This window comes from Hydra vulgaris, chromosome 02, assembly GCF_038396675.1.
Source record: "Hydra vulgaris chromosome 02, alternate assembly HydraT2T_AEP".
NCBI lineage: Eukaryota > Metazoa > Cnidaria > Hydrozoa > Anthoathecata > Hydridae > Hydra > Hydra vulgaris.
This window is the reverse complement of record NC_088921.1, coordinates 53,119,649-53,145,276: the sequence shown is the minus strand read 5'-3', so window position 1 is coordinate 53,145,276 and position 25,628 is coordinate 53,119,649. Positions and strand designations below refer to the sequence as shown.

Genomic DNA, 25,628 nt, shown 5'->3' with positions numbered 1-25,628 from the left:
GCAGATTTTATCATTTTCAGGCTTAATATTATGATTTATCTATTTTTCTCTCCCTAATATTATTATTTATCTATTTTTCTCTCCCTGGTTAATTTAAGTATTGTTACAAGTATTATTGTTTCTTAACTTTATTTTCATTCGTTTATTTAAGCATCAATTACAATACCAAAATCCACCAATACAGCTGTGGTAAGAGTGGCTGCAGCATAATTTAAAACACAAATCCAGTCAGCCTCTCTTGCTAGATTTGCTGAGGATACCTTAATCTGTTTACCAGTTTCTAAACTTAAACTGTTGTATTGACTTTTCTGCTTTTCAGCAATTTTCTCTATGATTTAAAGTAAGCTTTTTATTCAATTTCCTAGTCAACTTTCCTAGTAATTTTAACATTGACTCTACCATTTTATATTTTACATATTTGATTTTGAACTGCTAAAATTAACTTCTTCATTTTTTATGGCAGTGAGCCAGTAATTAACTATTTTAGGATCCAAATAAATAAACCAAGTTGCTAAGTAATGTTTTTTGCCAATAATAATCTGAATAATAAGAATGGTGAAGGTGTTAGCTTTATGAAGTGCTGGTGATGATCTTAGCTTTATGAAGTGCTGATGAAGATGTTAGCTTTTGATGCTAATTTAAAACTTTGACTTCTCTGTTAAAAAACGTGATCTGTCAAAGTAGATGATCATTGATTGTTGACTGGTTGTTATGCCTCTTTGCTAATTTAAAAATTTTAACTCTCTGTTACAAAATGTGGTCTGTCAAAGTAGATGATCATTGATTGTTGACTGGTTGTTATGCCTCTCTGTATTGACAATACCAAATTAAAAAATAACTCTGATGTATAATGTTATTTTGCTTTGGCTTTTTTTAATATTTTTATTGACCAACTTTAAATTTGATTACATTTTATAGGTAAAGCTGTCATCAAAATGCTTGTCAGAAACATAAAATTCTGATGCACCTTTTACACTTTTGTGTAAAAAAAGTGCATGATAAAATGATTTTTATAGAAGTGACTATTTGTTTGAATATATTAATCTATTGTTATATTCAAAGAAATAGTCTTCTATAAAAATCATTTCAAAGCAAATAATCTCTAAAGATGTTTGTCCTACCATATCTTTGAAAATTTATTTATCTTAATCATAAAAAATAAGGTTGGTAGCACATTTTATCCAAGCAGCAGTGCAGTTTCAAATCTTTCTATTTTAATGTTTTTAAATATATCTCTTTAAATATCAAGTTTTAAAGGATCTTTAAAAAAAGAATAATAATAAATCTTGTTAGACAAATATTAACAATAATTGTTTGTCGAAATAAGAAGTCTGAGAATCAATTTAGCAATACTTTTAAAGTTTGTCTGTTTGTAAATATTTCTGGAGTAATGTAATGTAATTAAAATAGTAATGTACTTTTATTAGGTCCATTTCTTTAAAATTTTGTCATGTAACAATATAAGAATTTTAATCTTGTATTTTTATAACTTGGATTAACATTTATTCATACAACTACTCTCGAGTCCTTAATAAAAGGGGGGGGGGGGGGGCAATTTAACAATTTTTTTAAAATTCCCCCTCCCCCTTCCCTCCTCCCTCGTTTAATAATTTTTACTTGTTCTAAAAAAAATGTTAGTGAAAATTGGCCTTAAAAATTAGAAAATAATCGTTTCAGTCACTAATAGAAACAAAGACTTTCAGTGTAAACATGCTTTAAAAATAAAAAAATAAGCATTTGGTTTATTTCTCACCAAAGTATAAAGCTTATATTAGCCTATTCTATTGAAATTATTAAAACAGCTGTTCGAAAATGCGCATTTGACCACAAGCCACGCTAGAATTAAATAGTTTTAAGCGTGTTTTGTAAAAATTATTAGTTTGGGTTTATAAACTAAAATTTTTTATAATAAAAATACTTATATTGTAACCTAAAATATCCCCCCCCCCCCTTTTTTTTTTTTTTTTTTTTTTTTTTTACTCAACCCCCTACCCCGTTTATTAGATCTGGACTAAAATTCCTACACCCCTTTTATTCTCCCCCCCCCCCCCCCCTCTTGTATTAAGGACTCAAGAGTAATATTTTAAACATGAAGTTATGAATGTCTTGGTGACTGCTTGTTGCTTTTGTTTGCATGTGTGTGTATGTATTTGTGTATTTATATGCGTGTATGTATGTATGTATATATGTATGTGTGTGTGTGTATATATATATATAGATATATATATATATATATATATATATATATATATATACACACACACAAATATATGTTCAAAAAACAATAATTTTAAAAAAGCTTTATATTGGAATGCCTAACTGTGTTCTATATAATAAAATAATACTGAATTAAAAATACTTTTTGAATAAAAATATTTTTAGAGGAACCACAAGGCCCTTAAACATCAAACAGGTTTTTAATATTATCAAGAAAAATAAATAAAAAGTATTTCATGTTGTCATATTGTCTCAAAAAAGTAAAAGTATATAAAAATAACAATCATTTTATATAAAAATTGTTATTTTGAGTTTTACATGTCGCTTCTACTACAAAATAAGATGTATCAAACTCTGGCTCTCCTCATTACTCAATAAATGTTTACACAGTGACCTCATCTAAAAATACAAAATCGAGAACAACATTAATATCCTATCAAGCTACAGTCATTGCAAGCGCTTTCATCGTGAAATGGACAACAATTGTCTTGTTCTATTCAACTTTTTTAACAACCATGTTGCTCACCCATGGAGCGCACTACCAAATGAAGTTTTTATTGCTATTAGTGTCAATTGCTTCAAAGCAAAATTTGATCAGCTACTATCATAATTATTACAGCGCATCATCTTTTGTGCCATCATGCACAAGCTAGTCCAGCAAGCTGTGTTATGGAATGTTCCCTGTAACTTAACTAACTCTAGCTTAAAAATTTTCCTTTTTTAACAAAATATTTTTTAAAATTTTTTTTAATTTGTGTTTTTTTAAATTTTTTTTAATTATTTTTGATATTTTTATATCATTTTGCTTCTTTTAAGGCCCAACATGATTTTTTTAAATAATATGAGGGTCTTGTCTTATGTTTAAGGGTATATATTGTGTATATATATATTAATTTGTATTTGAAGATATATATGTATATATGTGTGTGTGTTTATATATATATATGCATATATATGTATATATATATACATATGTGTGTGTGTGTGTGTGTGTGTGTGTGTGTGTGTGTGTGTGTGTGTGTGTGTGTGTATATATATGTATATGTGTATATATATTACTATTGTTAAGTAGATTGAATCACACACAGAACAGCTTGAGAGGCTTCGAAACAAATACAACAGCAAACATGACCAATGCAAAGTGATGTCAGAAGAGTTACATATCTTTAAAAGGTGATTTTAACTTTACATGGTTTGTGTTGTAAATATGTGAATCTACATAATAATGTCCTAAACTTTAGTATATAAAATAAATTTTAGTCGTGTTTTAGAGGATCCATATATATCTAAGAATTTTTTTTAGCTATTTTCAAAACCTAATTGACAATAAAAAGTACTAGTTATTATATATGTATAAATATTTCTCAGAAAAAATATAGTTAATTGCTTGATAAATTTAATTGCATTTATAAAGATTTTTTTCAGAAAAATGCAAGACAATGAAGTATCACATCGTGAACTACTGATGTCAATTAGTCGCAAAGATGAATCAATAAGAAGCTTACAGGTTAAGAATTTTTAATTAAGTTATGAATTATATTTTAAATTAAGAATTAAAATAAATAAATCACATTTTACTAATTGTTCCATTTATTTTTTTTTAATTCAATTGTTTGTTAATAATATGTATTAAAGTTTTAGCATTTCTATGTCATGTTTTATTGTATCAGTATATAGTGTAGTAAATTAATATTTTATTATTATTATAATAATAGTTATAATAAATACATTACACTTTATGCAACAAAAGACTGGTAAAGTTTCAATAAGATGTACTGTTAAAGTCTTGAATTTTAAAAAAGTAAATTTTATTTTAAAAAGATTAAATAGTTTTTAAAAAATAAATTATGCTTTAGGAATCTTTGGAAGAACAAAAAATAAATAATGAAAGAATCATTCAGCAGTTAGAAGTTGCACTTGGTGACAGCAAAAGACAACTAGAAATTCAAAAAGAAAAAACACTAGCTAAGGTATAGATTTCTCTATTGTCTACTTTTTAAATGCTTATTTTCATAAGTATTTTCTTAAACTTAAAGAAAAAATTTTTACACATAAATTAATCAGTATTTTGTTTAAATTTGATAATTTTTTATTGTTTCAAAAATCTACTATGAGTTGAATAAGAAATCAAAATCATTAAACAGATTTAAAATTTTAGTAGATGATTTCAGTTTTTTGTAAATTTAAAGCTATGTAATCAGTTATTTTTAGAATTTATATTTCTTGTGACTGTAATCTTATGATATAGTATATACAGTACAAAGAAATAGAAGAATGTATCCACTAAGATAAGGAAAACTAATAAAATTTAAAAAACATTGTGACACCTGGTGTGCAGCATAATCATGCATAATCATCATGTCAGCATAATCATGCATAATTATCATGTAATATCAATTTATTATAAAGTATAAATGATATTGAATACTAAATGATAATTAGTGAGTCAAATTAGTCGACTGATTAGTGTGAGTTATTAATTTTTTTTTTTTTTTTTTTATATTTAAAAATTGTGTTACTTTTCCAGTCACAAAAAATATATAATATAATTATAAAATAATAAATATATAACAATAAAATTAAATATTAAATCAAAGCCTTAAAATCAATTAAATCTAATATGAATGTTATAGTAGCCTATTATCAATGTTGAAGTCTAGGTGATATGGAGCCTACCAGGGATGCAAATTTTTATTGATTTTTATGAACTCTGGACTTCAGAGTTAAAAAATAGGGGCTCCAGACTGTTTTTTAAGTTAAGTCAATTAACCAGAGATTTTAGGGATGAAATAGTCTATATATAATAAACTATATAGTTTCAATTTTTTGCTCAAAAAATTTTTCGAGCAAAAAAATAAAATAAATAGCACTACCCCTTAAATTTAAAGTTAACAAATCTTTTAAACTAAAAATCTTTTAGTTCAAAGGATTTGTTAACTTTAAGTTTACATAAGGTAGTAGTGTAGTGGTAGACCCCCTCGATATTTAAGCGAGAAGTTTCAAGTTAAATTGTTGTGCTAAATTTTTTCGATTACCACGCTCAACTTCTCGGCAATTAATTATTTTATAACCTTCCCAAAAGTACATAATTACTTAAATAACCCACAAAAGTTTTAAAGTTCAATAAATATTTGCTATTCAACTTCATTTAAATTTGATTGACAAAGTTAAACAAACTTTGCTGGTGCCTTAGCTCAGACACATTTAACAAACATTAATTGCTACACTTATAAAATGATACTTCCTTAATGTGTTTAAAAAGACTTGATAGCTAACAAAATGACTTGTTATGACTGAAAAATATAACTTTAATCATAATCATAGTATCAAACTTGTCTGGAAACCGGATCTTGTATATACAGAGTTAGATGATTATGCACATTTAGTATCAACAAAAATGAACACTGTTCATGAAACAGAGGTACCAAAAAAATGTTCCCTCTTTGTCATTATAAAATATTTTTTTTAGTAATGTATTAGGATACATGCTTAAACGTTATAATATCATTGATAAAGGAGGTACCCTTCAGATAAACAAAGATAAAATTTGCTACTTCAAAACTTAAAAGAAAAGCACAATGTTAGGCTAAGGTTTTAACAAGAACGTGAAGTTTAAAAAATATTGTGTAGAATCTGGGCAAAAATTTTTACCATTTTGTTTAAATGAATTTGTGAATGAATGACTTTCTTGATACTTGAAATATTTATACTTGATTTTAAATTTTGAAGTTCAACCTATAGCAGGGTAGAATTTATCTTTGACTGGGTTTTTTACAATCTAAACTAAATAGTTTTGAAATTTAACAGGATTACAAATAACCTCTGCTTTCTTTTATTTTTTATCAAATTGTTTATCAATAATCATATCCTTGTGTTCGGCGTTAAGGTGACAAGTCACTTTGCGATATACAGTGTCTCAAAAAATTATCAGACCAAACATTTTTTTAAATATTTCTCCTAAAAAAAGTGCTGTATTTTCGTAAATTTAGACTTTTTTGGTAAACTCAAGATTAATAGAAATAAAAGAACATGTTTTTAAATAGATTTTATTTATTTTAATGTAAAATATGAATCGCAAAGTTTTCAGTCTTAAAATAAAGGAACTTAGATTGTTTTTTTATTGTCAAAAAAGTATTCGACATTATTTGTTTTATAATAAATTATTATATAACAAAACAATTATTTTAATACTTTGTTGGGCCTCCCTTTGCTTGGATCACAGCTTCTAGACATCTAGGCATTGATTCTACGAAAGATTTTGTTTCTTCTGGTTGAATCTTTTCCCAGGCTTCTTCAATTGCCACTTTGAGATTATCTTTTTTGGAAAATGACTGATCTCCAATTTTTCAGTCTAAAATTTTCCACAAATGTTCAATGGGATTAAGGTCCAGTGGTTGTGCAGGCCATTCCAAGACCTCGACATTATTTTCAGCCAACCATTCCTTGGTTTTAGTGGTACTATGCTTGGGATCGTTATCTTGCTGAAATGTAAAATCAGATCCTAGCCGAGGTTTTTCGAGCAGATGACTTCAAATTTTGCTTTAATATGTTTCCGTATTGCACCTGATCCATTATAGTATCAATAAATTGGAGTTTTCCGACACTCTTCCAAGCTATTGAACCCCATACCATCACATTACCACCACCATACTTGACAGTTCCTCTCACACAGCTTAATTTGTAGGCTTCTCCGGCTTTTCTCCAAATTTTTTGGGCTCCATCAGATGACTTAAGTTGAATTTCAACAAATTTCACATAAAATTAATTAAACTTACCTAAATATCGCTTGGTCGGATAATTTTTTTACAACCCTATTTAATACTAAGTTTCTTTTAGGATAAATAATAAACCACCTGAACCATGAATCAGAAAATATGAACGCTAAGTAAGATACTATTCCTAATAGAATTAAAATGACAGACAAAGTAAGTATCGCTATTCATTGTTTTTAGTATAATTTAGAGCGTAAACATTTTTTTTTGGGAAAAACTTGTTTGGTCAGATAATTTTTTGAGACACTGTACATCGTTTCTTGCAAAACAAGCATAAAAATATACTTTCTTCACTTTGGTTAGAAAAAATTAAATTAAGTCTAACAATTAAACTAAAATTGAGGTCTGTTTCCAACAAATAGCAGCTATAACTGCATCGAATCTATCCAAATTGTCTAACATTTGCGCCAGTAAAAGTCATTTAAAAAATAATTGATACACTCTTAGTCCTGTCACCCCAAAAAGTTAAGCTTGTTTTATGAAATCTATAGATAACAGCGCTTACATTTTCTTTACACGTTTCCAGACTAGTTAAAAACTATGATTTCATACTTTGAAGTCATAGTTTGACATATGCTTTCATACTTTTTTTTATTAAGACCATAGTTAACTTGTTAGTTAGAACAGTATTTTTTTTATTTTATCAATGAAACCATATCTGTTAGTTTAAACAATTTCATTAGGAAAGCACGTTAGAAAAATATTTTCTTTTTTATTGGCATCAGCGCAGGTTTGAGTGTGTAAATATTTGTGCCTATTCATAATTGGTATCTAGCTATCAGTGTACATCAAACGTTTTATTCACCAATTTATTTATCAGTGTTCATCAAAGGTTTTATTTGCCTCTTATATGCAATGTATACTTTAGACGATATATGTTATAAACATGCTGCACATTTTTGAATAGTTTATATGCCAGAGGACATACCATACACAGCGTAATTTAATACTTTCATGCTGTTACAGTTTTTAAGTTACTTAACTGTTCCTTACAATGATCTAACTTAACATTAGTGTTAAGTTAGAATCATTATAATGGTTTATAATTATATTATGGTTTTATATATTATTATCTTTTTCGAGTTTTGTTATAGACTTTTAAATTAAAACTAGATAATAAATGTGTATCAATATAACTAAAATTGTTGTTTTGGTCGAAGCTCTTCTTCCATTTTTCTTGGTTCTGGGAGTCTTCATAATATAAGCAGCAATCTGCAGACATGATTTTATGTGCGTTTAATTTATAACAGTTTCCGTATCTGATGTCATCGTATAATTTTTTCAAGATGTCCTATAGTTTTTTTTTGCCACAATCAGCAAATCATTTTTATTTGTATATTATATTTGTTGTGTTTCACTAAATTTCAAAAAATATTTGTAATGCAATTAAAATGTGTTTAATTTTATTTAATACCTGCTTTTTGCCAATGTGCACATGCATACAGGGTGTTAGACAGCCTGATGGCACCGCTTATAGTGCAGAATTCCCAATTGGTTTAAAATTCTCAAAAGTTCAAAATGATTATAGTAAATAAAAATTCTTTGTCAGGCTCAGATTTAAGGTGTTATGGTAGACACATTATAAACGTAATTAGTACGCACGACAAAGAAATGAACTAAATTGATTGGTTTTATTTTTTTAATGTGAAGAAAAGTGTTGTTATTAACGAGCAAGATCATTCATTTTGGTGCTGAAAAACAAGTTAAGTGCAGTACAACCAGGGACATGGTGGGAATCGAACTCTGAATTTTTTTGTTTATGAAACGAGCGCTCTACCACTATACCACTACCGCATTATATTAACAAATAGCATACTTTACCACAGTATATTAATAAATAATATACTTTAAAATAAGTTAATATCATTTTTATATTTAAGGCATTAAAAATTCTTTCGGTAAATTAAATTTGCTGTGTAAAATACCAATGAAAAAAAATCAAAAATATAACTTGCAATGAAATGTATCATTTATGTTATATTTGCATAAAACATAAAAGAAGAACTTTAAATACATATTTGATATGCACAAACTTTAAATGCATATTTGATAATGCAAAATGTTTTTTATATGTTTTATGAAAGATTTTATAATTTCGAAATGGAAAACCCTTGTATTTAAAGTTCCTTTTATTGATAGACACTAGATAATCGGTATCGTGTAGGTCGATAATGAGAAGAATGGTCTTGTATCGTGTGGTATCTCTTATATACTATTGTCGATACCACATGATAACGATAATAAAAAGAATGATATGGTATCAAATGGTCGCATAGTCATAATTAGAAGAAAAAAAAGTTTAAAATGTGACCTTTTGAATTTATTATTTAAAAATATAAGTAATGTTGCTTTTCAGAGGTTTAGTTAATAATGTTGAGTTAATGATGTTATAAAAGACATAATGAAAGATGATTAGTTTACTTTAGTTGTTAAATGTTGAACACAGAAAGAAAGACTATACCAGAAGAGAACTATGATACCATTCAAGATTTAATTAAAGTAACAATACCAAATGATACCAGCATAACCAATACTTTTGATACCAGCATCACGTGATCTTGTTATCTGTAAGGTATCGCATCGATACCAAACGATACCAACATAACTAGTATTTTTGATGCCAGTATTGCATGATATTAATACTGTAAGGTATCACACCGATACCAGACAATAAACTCGATACCAATTATCTAGAGTCTAATTATTGACATATTTTATCTCATACAATATACATATCATTATCTGTCTTACTACAATTTTTTTTTCTCCTCCAAGGCTAGGTTGCGAGGAGGAAAAAAAAAGTTTTGTGAGGCACTGATGATGTATGAGTACTCAGTTGCTGGTTGGCACTAAAAGGGTTAAAACATAACTAAAATGGTCAATGATACAGAAAAAATATTTACATTTTTGGAGTTAGCAGAGAAAATTATTAAACAATAAAAAATTTACAGTGTTCAAGAATTTTGTAAAATTTGTAACATTGGTAATAAATAGTTAGTCTGTATGCCGGTGTTTACATTATTATATGCTCATAGAAAAGATCACATATTTTGTTTATTTACAAAAAAACAGAAAATACACTATTTTTGTATTTAACCAAATAGTTTTCTCTCCAATCTTAAAATTCTCTTCAAAATCCCTTTTTCCATCTTCGTGTTTTTCTAATTCATACAACCTACAACTTTTTAACTGTTAACCGTTTCCTTGCTTTTTAACTCTATTCTAATAACTCTTTCTAATAACTCCCAACTTATAGTGGTTACTTACAGCCTTGTTAAGAGTGAGTCAGATTTGTTCATAATTTTTAACTTTGTTAATCTAATCATTCAAACAAATGATTTCAATAACTCTTGCTCAAAAAAAGTTATAGATGATAGTTATTTGTTATTCAGAAACTTGAAATATTTAGATTAAAGTTATGTCAGTCATTATACTCTATTTTATGTCATAACTGTTAAATATTTGTTCATAAATTTATTTAATGATTATCATAAATTTATGTAATAATTAATAAGATTTTTTTTTTTGTTAACTTACGAATATATTGTTGGAAAAATATATTTTCTTACAAAATATTAAAAAGATTAATTTTTTTTCTCAATTTGCACAATAGAATTTTTTGTAATTAGAGTTAGGAAAAAACACCTAATGCTCCTTGTGTGCACTTATTATTGCTACTTGGTCTTTTAAAAGATTATATGCTTTTATTTTTAAAGTTACAATCATCAAACTTTTTTTTTGTTATAATGGAAACATCAGAGTTTTTTTCAGACATGATTTTGAAACTTTCTAACAATTAGTTTTTGGTCTGCACGTTTTTTAGTGACCAAGTGGCAACCACTAAGCGGATGGCAAGTGTTGGATGTTATAATGATTTATCATAAAAGATTATTATGAAGAGTCATGGAAAAGTCTCATTTTCAAATTTGAGTGGCCACCCTGTATGTATTTACAGCACAATTTCAAAAAAAAGAAAAGATCTTATGAAAATTTTGTGTTTTAGCTTCAGATTTCATATTTAGATTAAAAATAAAATTCTGAGTACTTAGAGATAGTACTGTACATAGTATTTAGAGATATTCTGTACTTAGTACTTAGAGATATTCTGCATAATTTAACAAGAGCGCTTCATATATTTTCTAAAAAATTTATTAGTGTTTATGTTTTATAATGATTTTTTGTAAATCCAAGTTATTGTTTGCGAATACAGTTATCAAAAAAGATTATATATTATTAATTACTATATTATTTTAGAAGGTTTTTTAGAAGGTTCAATTTTTTTCAGAAAGGTTTCTAAAATATTCTAAAAATTATTAAAACATTTTAGTTCTTAGTCCATCATTGGTAATTAAGTTATTGTTAAATGTTTGTTTTTTTAATGCAGTTTTAAATGTTTATTATTTCTATATTTTGTTGTCGTGTTTTGTTTATGAGTTGTAGCATAGTATTGATTTTTAAAAATAAAGATATATCAGATGAATTCTAAACTAATTCTAAATCATGTTAAAGTTACTCATTGAAGTATTAAATGTTTTTTTAATAGGTTCTTCTAATAAGTGTTAAGGAAATTATGAATAATATCATAAACAAACATGCAAGTGTGATGATAGATACCATATATGATATAGTGATATAGTTTTTTTTTTATGGGATCAATAATCTTTATAAAGGTTGATTCAAACTCATTTGCTCTGTAGAGTAAGAGGTCCTCTTTACTTTTATAAGCTACTTAAGAATTTATGTATAGAAGTGTTCTACTGCAACTAGATTCAGTTGATGTATGATTTAATGTATACTTTTAAAGTTTTATATCATTTATGGGTAATACATGTTGTTTTAACTCTGTTTCAGATATAGTAAGAAGTATAATTAAAAAATATTAAAATGAATAAAATAATAAAAGATATGCTAATTTAAAAATAATAAAAAGGAAATAAATAGATAGCAACAGTAAACTTAAATTGTATAGTACTCGTATTGAGATAATAACTTTTGTAGTAATATATTATTATCAAAAATTATTTTAATAAATGATTAATTATATTAATAACAGATAAGTTACCAATAGATTTATGAAGCATTTATGTGACAACGATTATCTATTCAAATTAAATGTAATATGTAAATAATTATAGATTATATAATATAGTAATTAATAATATATAATCTAATAATATATAATTTATTAGAAGATAAAATATAGATAAAATAAAAGATTTGAATGGTTTTATGTTTTAATTATATACCATTCCTCTAAAATGGCTGTATGTAAGAGTTTTGTGTTGCTAAAAAATATGACATTAGCAAAACAATGCTTTTTTCACTAATATTCTTTGTGACAAGATTTTGTAAGAAATTATTTTATCCAAATTAAAAAGAGTTATAAATTACAAATCTGTTATGATCTCAAATATAATATTCTTTGTTGTAGCTTATTTTTAAAATAATTTCTTGTGGTGTAAGATGTATCTTATCTTCCGATTTAAGTTATTAGAAATTAACTTCAAAGTCATCATTTTGTTGAACAATGTAATTAATTTGGGTAAAAACATTAATTACAGTGGCGTACAAACTATTTATCTTTTAGTAATATTTAAACCTCTTTTGCACAGGTTGAAATACTTTTGGTTATACCTTTAGTCTGATGACAATCTGTGTAAGACATATTTTAGATTATATTTTACATCTGATAACGATCTGTGCAAGACCTGTTAAAATGTCTTATATACGAATGTGAAAGATATATTCTACTATATACCACAAAATATATTTTAATAAGATTTATATTTATTAAAATAAGTTTTTGTTCGATAACTTTTATTTTGATTTTTGTGAATTAAAACGGTTATTGTTAATAAGGATTTTAATTTTTTATACATACTTCTAGAGATGTGCCGGGTACCCGGCAAGTTTTTCAGGTGTGCTGCTTTACCTTGCAATTATTGGAGGTGCCTGGTAATTTTGGAGGTGCATTTTAATTTTTCCAATTCCAAGGCAACCTTCAAAAATTAAGAAGTACCTCCAAAATTAAAAAACAATCTCCAAAAAGAAACACAAACAGAAGGTGTCGGTTACCTGGAAAACCCCGCGGTGTACTGGGTACCTGGTAATTTCAAATTACCGGGTACCCGGCAAACATACATAAATTGCAGAGTACCTATCAACTTCCAGAGTATTTAAAAAACTTACCTTGCTCCTTCAGGGGTAGCCAGCCACCTCCAAAAATTACCAAGTATCTAGCACATCTCTATATACTTCCCAACAAGAAAATTTGATGTGTGACATCCACACCCGATATATGGGGTGGCATAGATGTGGACAATGTATGATATTCTTAAGTATGATGATTCTTAAGTTGGTATAAGTATTATAGCCACATGTGGGCCATATGTGGCTACTAAATAAGTGGTATAAATACTATAGCCATAAACGGCCTACATTTACACTATCTCGTAAATCGAGTGTGGCTATCATTTAATGACACATGAGGCCCGCATCAAATTTTCTCCTCAAGTTTATAACAAGGTTGACAACTCTTTCTCATATTGTAATATTTAAGTGTGTAAAGCAGTTTGCTATGGGTTATCTTAATGGTTTTTATATTTATTTTATAAAACTTAATAAAATTACCAAATAAAATATTTAGTTTATAATAACAGTTGAATATTTTTTAATATATTAGGAACGATCTGCTCAGGCACGCATTATGGATCTTGAAGCTCAGTTGATGAGGTCTTCTCAAAACGCCGAGTTACTAAAAAGAACAAAAGAAGAGGTTTATTTTATTTTTGAATTTTTTTCTTCGTGTAGTTTATAAAATATGATTTCGCGAGTTTGTTTACTTTTAGGCTGAACGTAAATTTAACAGTCGTTTGCAAGATATGCGAGATCGTTTAGAACAAGCGAATAGTACAACTAAAAGTATGCAAACATATGTTCAGTTTCTAAAATCAACATATGCCAACGTTTTTTCAGATGATATTCCCTCCGATTTTAACGAAGTATAAAGTTTATATATTGTGTGTAGATATGTTATCTGTATGTTATGCGAGTATTTCGGCGTATTTGTGTGTGTGTGTGTGTGCGTGAGAGTGTACATGTATGTATATTTATGTGTGTGTAAGTGCATATATGTATGTAGGTGTTTAATTTTAGGTGATATCTTCGGTGTTTTATTTTAATTATTGAAATTAATTTTAAATTATTTTTTAACAACAAAAATTTTCAACATTTATAAACTAATTAGGTTTTGGTTTTGCAACCAAAAACGTTTAAAGGTTTATTGAAGCTTGTACCTAATCTATGAAGTTTGATGTTTAAAATAAATTTCTAAAGGCGTAAATTTTTTGCATATAAATAAATAAATAAATCATATCTATAGTAATACATAGTTTATTCATATATTATTTATGTGAAAATGAACTTGTTTTTAACATATTAATATAGAGTATTTATAATAGTTCAGATAAGTTATAATGTATATATATATATTTTTTCAATCTAGAAAAAAGTAATAAATTGCATAATAGCCTTTTTGTATTTCATATGCAATTAAAAAACCGAACAGCACAGGCACTGATCTTTATAAAAACTTGAATAGCGCATTTCTTCGACCGAAATCGAAGCCAAAAATCAAAATTTGACGACCATTTAAGGGGGTTAAATTTAAAACTTTTGCATATATGAACTGTTTATATCTGTTATATACATTTTTATCATTTTTAAATAAATTTTTGTTACTAATAACCTTCCAAAACATGCAACTAAGTTTTCTAACACTTTAACTCAAATGGTTTGTAAACAAAGATTGAAACGAAACATTTTGTTTATGTAAATGGAAGATAAAATATTAAAAAGCGTATAAATCTCCTCTGGTTAATAGGTGGTTATAGGTGTCAAAACCTTTTTAAATGACCTGTAAATTAAAGTTTGTATAAAGCATGTTTAATGTGTAAAGTAAATGTCTAATGTCGTTACTGTTTACTATAGTTTACTTTAGTTGTTACTAATATGCTATTATGTTCATTTATTTAACCATAAAATATGAAAAATTTACAATAATATATTATAAACTCACATAAATAAGGTTAGATGTCACTCATATAGTTAAAAACTAGTCAATGGAGTGACACCTAAAAAAAACTATAAATAAAAAATGGAAAGAATATAAAATAAAATAAAGAAAAACAATAAACAAAGAAAACTAACCTGGAAACAAGAGAGATAAAAAAAAAAGGAAAGAAATAAAAAATAAAGCACTAATAAATAAAGATGATATTAATAGTTGCAATAGTAATGATAATATAATAAAAATAATAATATTAATATGAATAAAAAAAAACATTACAAATAGTGACTATAATAGCAGAGGCGTAGAAAGAATTTTTTGGTGTTCCAGATAGGTAACTTCCAGACATGGAGCAAACTCCAAACATTTATATGTTTATACTTATGTCAAATAATGAGTGTTTGCAAAAAATTGCGATGATTGGAGGCTGGGAACAAAAATGCCCCAAAATTTTCGCCCCCCCCCCCTGCCCCAAACGTGAGAGCAACAAGTTGATGAAGTATTATTTGTACTATTCTTAACTAGACTTATATTCATCGATAAATTTTAGATTTCATTTAAAAATATTTTAGCGTTCAAAAATTATGACCATATAAAGTTTAAACCCCCCTCAATTTGAGGGGGTTGCACATTTTATATAGTAATAATTTTTAAACGCTAATAGATAATACTATGAAACTTAAAATTTATCGATGAATATAAGTCTAGTTAAGAATAGTACAAAAAATACTTCATCAACTTGTTGCTCTCACGTTTGGGGCAGGGGGGGCGAAAATTTTGGGGCTTTTTTGTTTCCAGCCTCCAATCATCGCAATTTTTTGCAAACCCTCATTATTTGACATAAGTATAAACATACAAATGTTTGGAGTTTGCTCCATGTCTGGAAGTTACCTATCTTGAACACCAAAAAATTCTTTCTACGCCTCTGTATAATAGTAATATACTATGACAACTTTAAAAAAATTATTATTAATGATAAAAACTATGGTAAGAATAATTATAGTAAAGTTTATAACTATGACAGAAATTATAAAAATAAACATTTATTGCAAAAATTATGACAATAACCATAAAACTATTGCTTCAATGGAATCACTATTACTATCATAATACTTCTAAAACAGATAAATTAATCGTGTTAGATAAATATTTGGATCTACAAAAACCGCGACCGACTAATTTATTATACAAAAAGAAACATCTACTAAAAAGTGGAACTAATTTTCAGATGTCTTACTGAGACCTAAATTGTTTTCAACCAAATATTGTATTTTTTGTTTTCCGCCAATTTATGATGTTTTCATTTTCGATCGATTTAATTTTTGACCGATTTTATAGATTTTCATTTTCAACCAATTTGAGATAAATTAATTTTCAACCGATTTTAGGCGATATTCATTTCAACCTACCAGTTTGTGATTTTTAACAATTTTTTCTTTGCGCTTATACGTTTTTTTTAAAAAAAACTTAAAAACGTTGTGATGTTTTTTATAAAAAAAACACTCACAACAAATCAATAATATACAATAATTATGACATCTTACGGAAACAGCCTGCTGCATTAAGCTACAGTATACACATTGACTATCTTATACCACTGCTACCACTTGTAGAGTGCCGCTACATCTAATGTAGCGGCATTCTCCAATTGGTAGCAGGGTATAAGATAATCACTAAGCATTTTGGTTTGGGCAGCAATTATTTCTTTTATTATTCTTTGTTTTTTTCTTCTTTTTCTGTAAAAGCCGTAAGGTAACGCGGAGTACTTTGACATGTAGCGAAAATTGACATGTGTTTGATTAAATTTTTTTACCTGTCATTCGTTGACTATTGTTTAAATTATTTAAACAGATGGTGAAGCCAGATGTTGAATGAACAAATATGACTATTTTAATCCACATAATAATAAATATAGATAATAACACAATATTGCGGGTATAAATTAAACCAATATCTTTTTTTTTTTGTTACAAAAAAACTTTCGTTAAAAGATAAATAAAAACATACTATAATATCATCTTACACATGTTTTTATGATGTTGTTTTTAAATACTAAAGATGTAAGACTTTTTGTTTTTAAAGCTATTTCAGTTTTAGGAATTGACAGGAATGCTTAAGTCACCGCATAGGCCGAGAATCAAGCAAAAGTTGGTGGAATGCTTACATATATGAATCTTTCACGATTACATGAAATGGAATCAAACAAAGCAATCCTTAAATTAAAAGAGTTATTCTTTAGATAAAATGTACCAAGATATTAAATGCCAACAGATCCAAAATCCAACATTCTCAAAAAGTTAAAATCCACAATATCATTGGTAAACGTGTAGAAATATTGAATACCAAATTTAGTTTGTCACAACTAAAAAAATTTTTTCAAGCTGTGTCAATGTTACCCCGCTTTACCTTATGGTAAGCAAATATAAATATAAATAAAAAAGCAAATAAAGGTAAGCAAAAAGATTAAACAATTACTGGTTTATACGCTATAATAGATATATATAAAGGTAAATCATATAGGCTGATCAGGTTTTGCTTGGATTCAAATCAACCAAAAAATATACAAAACACACACCGGAAAAGACGTGGTTATAATAGGGAGTTTTGTCACGTGATATTTTTTCGTGGAAAAAATATACTTCGTTTGTTATTGATAAACTTCGTCCAAAAAACGCAAGATATGATTTTATGTAGGTGTCGAAGAATGAAATCCCACCCATGAAAATTAGTATATACGTATATATAGATGTTATTTTCTTCAGTATATGATGTGCTGCAATAATTTGTATGGGGACGACATCTTACTTTAGAATTTATTTTAATTAATTAAGTATCAGATTTTTTAACTTTGTTTTCAAAAAAATTTGATTATCTGAATTGCAAATTGATTTATTTTTAGTTACTAGTTTGTTGTAAAAGTAGGGATCACGATATGAAATTGAGAATTGGTTAACGCTTTTACTGCAGCGCTTGTTGGAGCAAGAAATCGTTTAACTAGCATCGTGGTATATATTTTAAAGAAATTAAAAATAAGTAACATTTTTAAAGTTTGTCAGCGCAGGTATAAGTTTATATGTTAAACCACAAAAAATTATGCAGAATCGTTTCATGAGATTTTCATACGCATCTGGCAGATATGATTCCCTTCTGAGCAAAATAAAATACGCTAGGCAAGAAGGTGATCTAATTTGCTCATTATTACTATGCTAATCAATTTTTGTTCATACTTTGAGAGCATTTGTAAAATTGTTTTTGACGACTACTTATTTTCATTGATATTAATTGAGTCGATGTATACAAAAACGTTCTAAGTCATAAAAACTATTTTTTCGGGGAAAGAGAAAAAACTTATTAAACCCAAAATTATTACTTTAATAAATTCAAAAAAAATTCAGGGTGCTTTTTGACATCTTTAAGTATTAGATTTGTTAAAATATATATCAAAATTTGTGATATATATTTGTGTTATACATAGTTAAAGTTGTCTGACTTAGAACCTTTTTGTTTACATTTGTCAAGGATAATAACAAAAAGCTTGTCTTTTATATATTTATTCATTTTTTGTACCAAAAACTATTAAAAATCAAAGTTCAAATTATTACACATGTTAAATCACACAATGTATAAAAGGACCGATTACAAAGCCTTTGTTGACACTTCACTGGATATCGTGTTCCTCTTCCCCGCCATTCGCCTCGTTGGTTGTTGGCCAGCTCATGAGTTCATCAAAAAAACCACTGAACTCATCCGGAACATGTTGCATTTGCTTACTAATATCCTGCAGTTTCACTCTTTTTATCGGAACATTACCCAATAGGTAGCACACATTTTGCGGAAACTCGACGATGCGATCAACGACTTGAGACATCTTGTAAGTTTGAACCATCAGCCCATCAATGAGTGGCCTACAGACAATTACACCTGGAGAAGTCCCGTAAGTGAAGTGCATTAGAGAACTTATTCCAAAACTTATCTTATCCTTAGCAGGAACTTTCTTTCCCCGTGTTTCTTCCGAAATGCAAGATTTTTTGTAGAATGTTGGCCACCACTTTTGAAAATCTATAATATCTTCTGTTGCGACTTCTTCAACAGTAAACTTACCAGTAATACTAGAAGTAATGATAAGTTCAGTTATCTGGTGAACAGTGTAATCAGTTTTCTCTTTATTACAGCGAAGTCCCGGTCACAAGGTAGGTACGAGTGACCTCTTATCGGGTAGTACTGCTCGATTCGATCAAATCGGCCAGTATCTGTGAAAGCCAAAAAGACTCTGTTTAGCGCATGGTTTTTATTTTGGCCTCCACAGTTATCTGAGTAGACATGGACTTCAGTAAACTGTGGAGGAGCAGACATTAGGTAATTGTACACAAAAGAGCACACCTCATCAGGGCTTTTTCTGGCTGTGCCTTCATGGTACACATAAACATGACCTTTATTGCATTTCACATCGTGAATAGAGAAGAGGTTAACAGATAGCTGTCTGAGGTAAAAGGTTTCCTGGACTGGTATCATCGGTAAAGGGATATTCTGCATGTAGTCAAATGTGATCGCTAAGACATGCGGCTCATATAGTTTTGTTTCCGGGTTGCTTTCATTTTGGAGTTTGTTGTAAAACTTTTTTGATCGACATTTGTGCAGCATCAGTTAAGCAGCAGCATTTCTCTTTGCTGCATCACTGAGATGAGGGCTTCGTAATTTTGAATTAAGCTCCTCATAGGTGCAACAAGAGTCTATATGGGGATGGCCAAATCTTAAAGTAAAGTTGTCCTTAAAGTAGCCTAGAAAAAATTTGTAGCTACATTTTGCTTCAGAATGTTTTCCTTTAAACATTGAATACAAAATTTTAACATTTAGTCTAGCATCTAGATAATTGATAGTTTTACCAGCATATTTGCTCTGTTTCACCGGATAACTTTCGATATGTTCTCTTATGAGAAGTCTTACATTGCCCCTTATTGCATTCGTTCCTAATTTTTTCCCTCTAAGGTCCTTTGGTGATTTTCCTAATACCAACAGGGAGCACAATCGTCGAATACGACTAATTTTAATACCATAAAGACTTTTAAAGGCATCCACACAAACCTTTTATTTTGCATCCTCCACCAAAACCTCGTAAGTAAATGAAAAGTCATGAGCTACTCTTCCTTCGACACCTTCCTTTCTGGGTTGGTGAGTTTTTACCTTCATGCTTGTAATCAACGATTGTAGAAACATATCTTGCTCGTTCTTTGTTTCTAACGATCTCATGCGTGCGAAGATCTCGTCGCTCTGGTTTTTTAGACGTTCCGTACATTTCTTCGAGCATCTGAAAGCAAAATATCTTATTAGATTATGCTGATATAAATGTTCGAGGTAGGCCTAAATGCCATAGCCAAACTCTAAAAAATGATGTTTGAGTAATTCGGCTTTAACATTTGGCTACTGTTTAAGGTCAATTCACTAGCCTAAATGGAACGATATGGAACGTGTTGGATTAGTTTTGTCTAAGACGTTTTTATGAAAACATGTTGCATGGTATGTAATAAATAAATTGTTAAAAGGCTAATTGGGTATCGAAATTGCAATACAAATCTCACCTGCAATCAGTTCCAACAGTAATAGCAGGTACAGTTCTTCCTTTGTAGTCAATGTACTCTTTACCTTTCACTCTAGCTTCTTTAACAACATTCCTTTTCCACATAGCCTCATTTTTAACCTTTCTTCCACTGCTAGTACTAGGTTCTTCATCCATTATAAGTCTTTTTCATTAAGACAACGAGATAACATGTAATAATTACAATTCATAACGCAATTTAATTATTAAATTGCGTGGGAGAAACCCTGTTCGGCGGATTTGACTGACGTAGTTTCCTTGTGGAAATATAAATATAGTCTAAACGGTTTATTACAAGCATATTTGAGGTGTTTTTTAAAGTATAAGTTGAACGAGGAATTTTTGTAGAGGCAGTTTTTTTAATGAATAAAAAAGATCTGAAATTGAAACATTGTGTTCACTGCAAGAAAACTACATGAATAATAAAATAAGCCCAAATAACCTCAAACTCGTAACCAAAACAAAACAAAAATTGGATTAAAAACATCTGAAAGCTACCAGCAGAACACAGCTGGTTTTCTCAGTGCTGCCAACAAAAACCTTCTAAGTCACTGACCTAAAACCTTTTAGTTTACAGACAATATTTCAGCTCTCTATTTAACGTGTACGGAGAGGTCTGATTTAGAATGTTTTACTATACAATGGTGGAACTGTCTTCAAAAAACAAATTTTCATCAAAAAGTCAAATATTAAAAAAAATGACTTAGAACGTTTTTGTATACATTGATTCAATTAGTGTAACCTTTTTTCATTTAAGACTTTTTATTGTTTTTTTAATCTTTTAAAATTTTTAATCTTTTTCTATATAACATATAACAAGTGGTTATTAAAATTTAAATTAACTTTATCTAAACTTTAAATTCCACAAGCCTAACCCTTTTTTTCATGCTTACATTCATTTTAAAGCTTGTTTAATTCTCTATAAGTTAGTATACTTATTTTTAGATAATTAATGAAAATCAAGAAAAAAATGATGACTAAGCAAGAATAGATAAGAAAACGGATTTACGAGTTCTATTTTAATAATAAATTAAATAATAAATAAAAAATAATAAATTGAAAGATAAATAGTTCACAGTACATCACTTCAATGCTAAACAAGAAGCACTATCTATGATTAAACCTGCTGAGAATGATTCTGGAAGCAAAAAAGTGCAAGAAAGTGGTCCTGAGGTCAAAACCATGACCCCCGAAGTGATCAAGCGTCTAAAAACCTTGTTTGATCACAGTAACCAGGTATCGATGAGACAAGCCGGTCAAAAATTTTGATGCAGTCATACATATATATTTAAAAATCTTGCCAAGTACACTGACATCAAAACTTATGCAAAACAGGGTATACTTGATTGACAAAAAAGCCAGAAAGAGCAAATTAAGACCAACTTTATTGCGATTTTCAAGGAAAACCAATCATACTTGAGTACGAGTATTACTTTACGCTGTCGCACTTGACAATTAACGGAAACAGCACCTACTAATCTAGTGACAGAGACAAGATGCCACCGAGCGTTAAATATCGAAAAAAGAGCAAGTTCGAAACCGAGCTGCTTGCCTGGCTGACTGTTTTTAATAAAGATGTTTTCAAGCCATTTTTTGTCCTCAGCGGCCTTACAATCAAAAAAGTCATGCACGAAATAGATTGTATTAAGGAAGATTAGTGCCGTTTACCAACGCTCATCATGCCAATGGTAATTATGTAGTTTGGTCGGACCTGACCTTATTGCATTACTCAAAAACCGTGACCGGTTTTTGAGTTATGCAATAATGTTTGCTGAGTATGTTTTGCGTAATATCTTTGACAATAACACAAAACATACTCAGTGGTCAGCCATTTTGTACGATCAAATATCCGGATTTTTCCGATAATGAAAAAAATGTGTACTTTTAAAGAAACAGTAGAGTAAAACCGGGTCAAACCACAAAATTATCAATAAAAATTTAATAACTTTTTTATTTTTCATTTTTTTTTATTTTTATTTTTTTTTATTAGATAGGTAATAAAAAATACATAAGATAATGTAAATGTATGTTAAAAAAATAATAATAAAGTTATCGAAAATATTAAATGTAAAGAAAAAAAAATTGTGCAGTTTTAGGCGACTTTCTTATAAAACCGCACACTTGAGAAAACATTGAATTTTTAATATTTTTACTTTTTTTTATTATTTTTTTTATAAAACTTATATTTAAGAAACTATATTAAAGTTTTTACATTTTTTGCAACAAAGAAATTTAGTTTCATCTATATATTTCTTTGGTAAACATGTTTCTTTGCACAACCGTTCCTGACACATCGAGTTCTTGCATTGCAACATTTCTGTGTGTAAATGTACTCTACACTTTTTACATTTTGCAACTTTTAATCGTATGGCTGCTGGTACTTGTTCTTCATTATTGTTTTGCTGCGGTTTTTGAGCATTATTATGCTCAGGCATTTGAGTACTTGGCATAGAGAGTCTACGCTTTGCGTTAAGTTTAGCAACTTTCACGGCTTCCTTTATCGCTTTTTCTTTATGTTTGAGCAACTCGATCACATTTTCTTCGGTAATACATTTTCTTCCAAGTTTTAAAATGTTGCACTGCTTCGATTTCTTAACATGCGATTGATTTCTGGCTTGAAAAAACTGCTTCAACTCCATCTCAATACCGTTTTTGCAACGCTCAACACATGCTTAATAGCTATCAAAACTTCAAGCTGGTGTAGTTAAGAAAGATGGTAATCGGTGTGTAGTTGGAGTAGGTGCTGCGGCGGCTGTTGAAGATAATAAAGCTGTGTCAGAGCAAAATGGTGTAGGTGTTGCAGAGGCTGCGAAAGTTGATGAAGGTGGATTAAACGTTCGTGTGATTGCTAATGCTTTATGATTTATGTTGTTTTTATTAAGTGGAAATAAGCCAGTGCACTGGAAACCAGCGATTGTATGCAAGCGTAAAAAATATTTACTACTCTCGTACAGCAGTTTGAGCAACGGTGGAAAATTTTGTATATCTAAATTCTTACATCTTGAGTCTTTGTAATACTTTGTAAGAATTTCTTTCTATGTTTGTTTGACATGACAATAGGAGCCTCTATCCAATGGTTGTAGAATATGTAAAGAATGCTCTAGTAAACAAATCAAGATTATATTGTGTTTTTTGCACAGCACTACAGCTTCCAAAGTTATGTGAGCCATATGTATACCCATCTAATATTAAAATATGAACGCCACCAATTTGCTCAGTTTCGGGTATGAATACATCTTTCAAATATTCAATAAATTTATCGTACTCCATCCAACCTGATTTTGAAATTGAATATTTGGTGCCAACTGAACCACCTCTTGCCCAGTTAGGACAAAAGCTTCTTTTGGCTTTGTATATCACGAATGGTGGTGCAAAATACCCATCAGCGTTGCAGCAATTGTTTACAGTATAACGAATTTCCATTGTTGCCAGTAACTTTAAATATCCCTTTTCGATACACTACGGTTGCTTAACCTTGATCACCCGAAAAACCTGTTTAATAACAATTCCAAATATGCAACCCAGAAGTAGTACCAGTCTGTTAATATTGTTTGGCGACGCATTCAAAATAAACAATCAATTATTTTTGGCGTACAAGAAGCGGTTTTTAGATGCTATGTTATCCGCTTTTCTTGTTGAAATTTCTTTTGACCATCTCTTCATAAAGGCATAAAACCAGTCTTTACCAGACTTGCCATTTTTGTATAAGTGCAAATGATATTCGCGTTTAAGGTAGACACATACAAATTCTAGGATTTCATTTAGGGTTAAACCATAACCCCAGTCACCAAGTAATTGGAACGCATGCAACATCAATCTTTCTGTTTCATTTGAGAGTACCGTTGTAGTACCTGAGCCATGGAAGCCTTTGTTGTTGTTATTTTTGCAATCTTTGAGCCTTGAGACTGGATCGCCATCTTTGAATGACGCATTTCTCAGTGATGTTTTATTCTCTTTCATATCAGTTAATGCGGCTAGTATATCGTCTTCCTTGTATGCTTTTGTTTTTTTAGTTGACATGTTAAAGTGAGTGAGTTAAATTAAATTGAGTGAGTGATGATTATATTGAGAAATAATATATTAATTAGTTTTTAATGAGTAAGAGATGATTGTATTAACAAATAACATTATAGTTCATTTTTAATTAAATCGGAATTAACACTAAGTTAATTAGATAAAGATAGGCACTTAGTCAGAAAAACTAAACTAAGTAATTAGTCGAGTGTGGGTTTTATCAGAAAAAAGTGTTTTTTTTTACTTTTTTGATTTAACTTTTTGTTCTAGCTGCATAAAAATTATACTATCAGAATTAAAACTAAATTTCCAACAAGATAGTCATAAAATTATTTTTATATCAGTTTCGGTTCAAGCGCTATTTTGTTCAAAACGATAAAAATATAAAAAATTTTGACTTGTATAAAAAAAAGTAAAAAATGGAGTTGAATCGGCATATAATTTTATCAATTCGAATAGAGGAGATAGTTCTGTATTTGAATCTATTTTTATTTTTTTCATAGCCATACCCGTTTAGTTCTTATTCGATGATTTCGATTAGTGCGCGGAATGATACGGTGTGCGGTTTCGATTTATGCGCGGTATGATATGGTGTGCGGTTTGACGGTGCGCGGAATGATACGGTGTGCGGTTTGACCAGGTTTTACTCTACTTACTTCTTAAATTGTTTGTAAATGTCTTCCAGTTTAATAGCAAAGGTTTTGTTAGGAAAAAAAAATCAATAAAAAAAGCCGCATATCATACTTTTTCTTTAGAAAAATCAATTAAGCTAAATTTTGAAAATTTTCTTGACTTTTGAAGGAAAAAAGGCAAAATCCCTGATTTTCCAGACACAAAACATTTTCTTTGACTTTTCTATGATTTCCAGTATGCTGGCCACCCTGATACTGCTTATTTATGCTGCATTTTAGAGCTTTAGGTTTTTAAAATATTAAATATTATTGCAATTATTTCAAGTTTGATA

General features: G+C 28.8%; 1 protein-coding gene across 2 annotated transcripts in view; it reads left to right on the top strand.

Moving 5' to 3' along the window:
• Window positions 1-14,509, top strand: part of LOC100207974 (outer dense fiber protein 2) — a 60,796-nt gene extending 46,287 nt beyond the window's left edge. Inside the window, exons 16-20 of one of the 2 annotated variants that reach the window (XM_065791361.1) lie at window positions 3,290-3,390; window positions 3,643-3,724; window positions 4,074-4,187; window positions 13,672-13,764; window positions 13,838-14,509. In XM_065791361.1, the coding sequence (XP_065647433.1) occupies window positions 3,290-3,390; window positions 3,643-3,724; window positions 4,074-4,187; window positions 13,672-13,764; window positions 13,838-13,996 (549 nt within the window). In that variant the 3' untranslated portion in view covers window positions 13,997-14,509. The remainder of the gene's footprint in view (window positions 1-3,289; window positions 3,391-3,642; window positions 3,725-4,073; window positions 4,188-13,671; window positions 13,765-13,837) is intronic. The other variant, XM_065791362.1, reaches the window with a different exon arrangement.
• The last annotated feature ends 11,119 nt before the right edge of the window (window positions 14,510-25,628 follow it).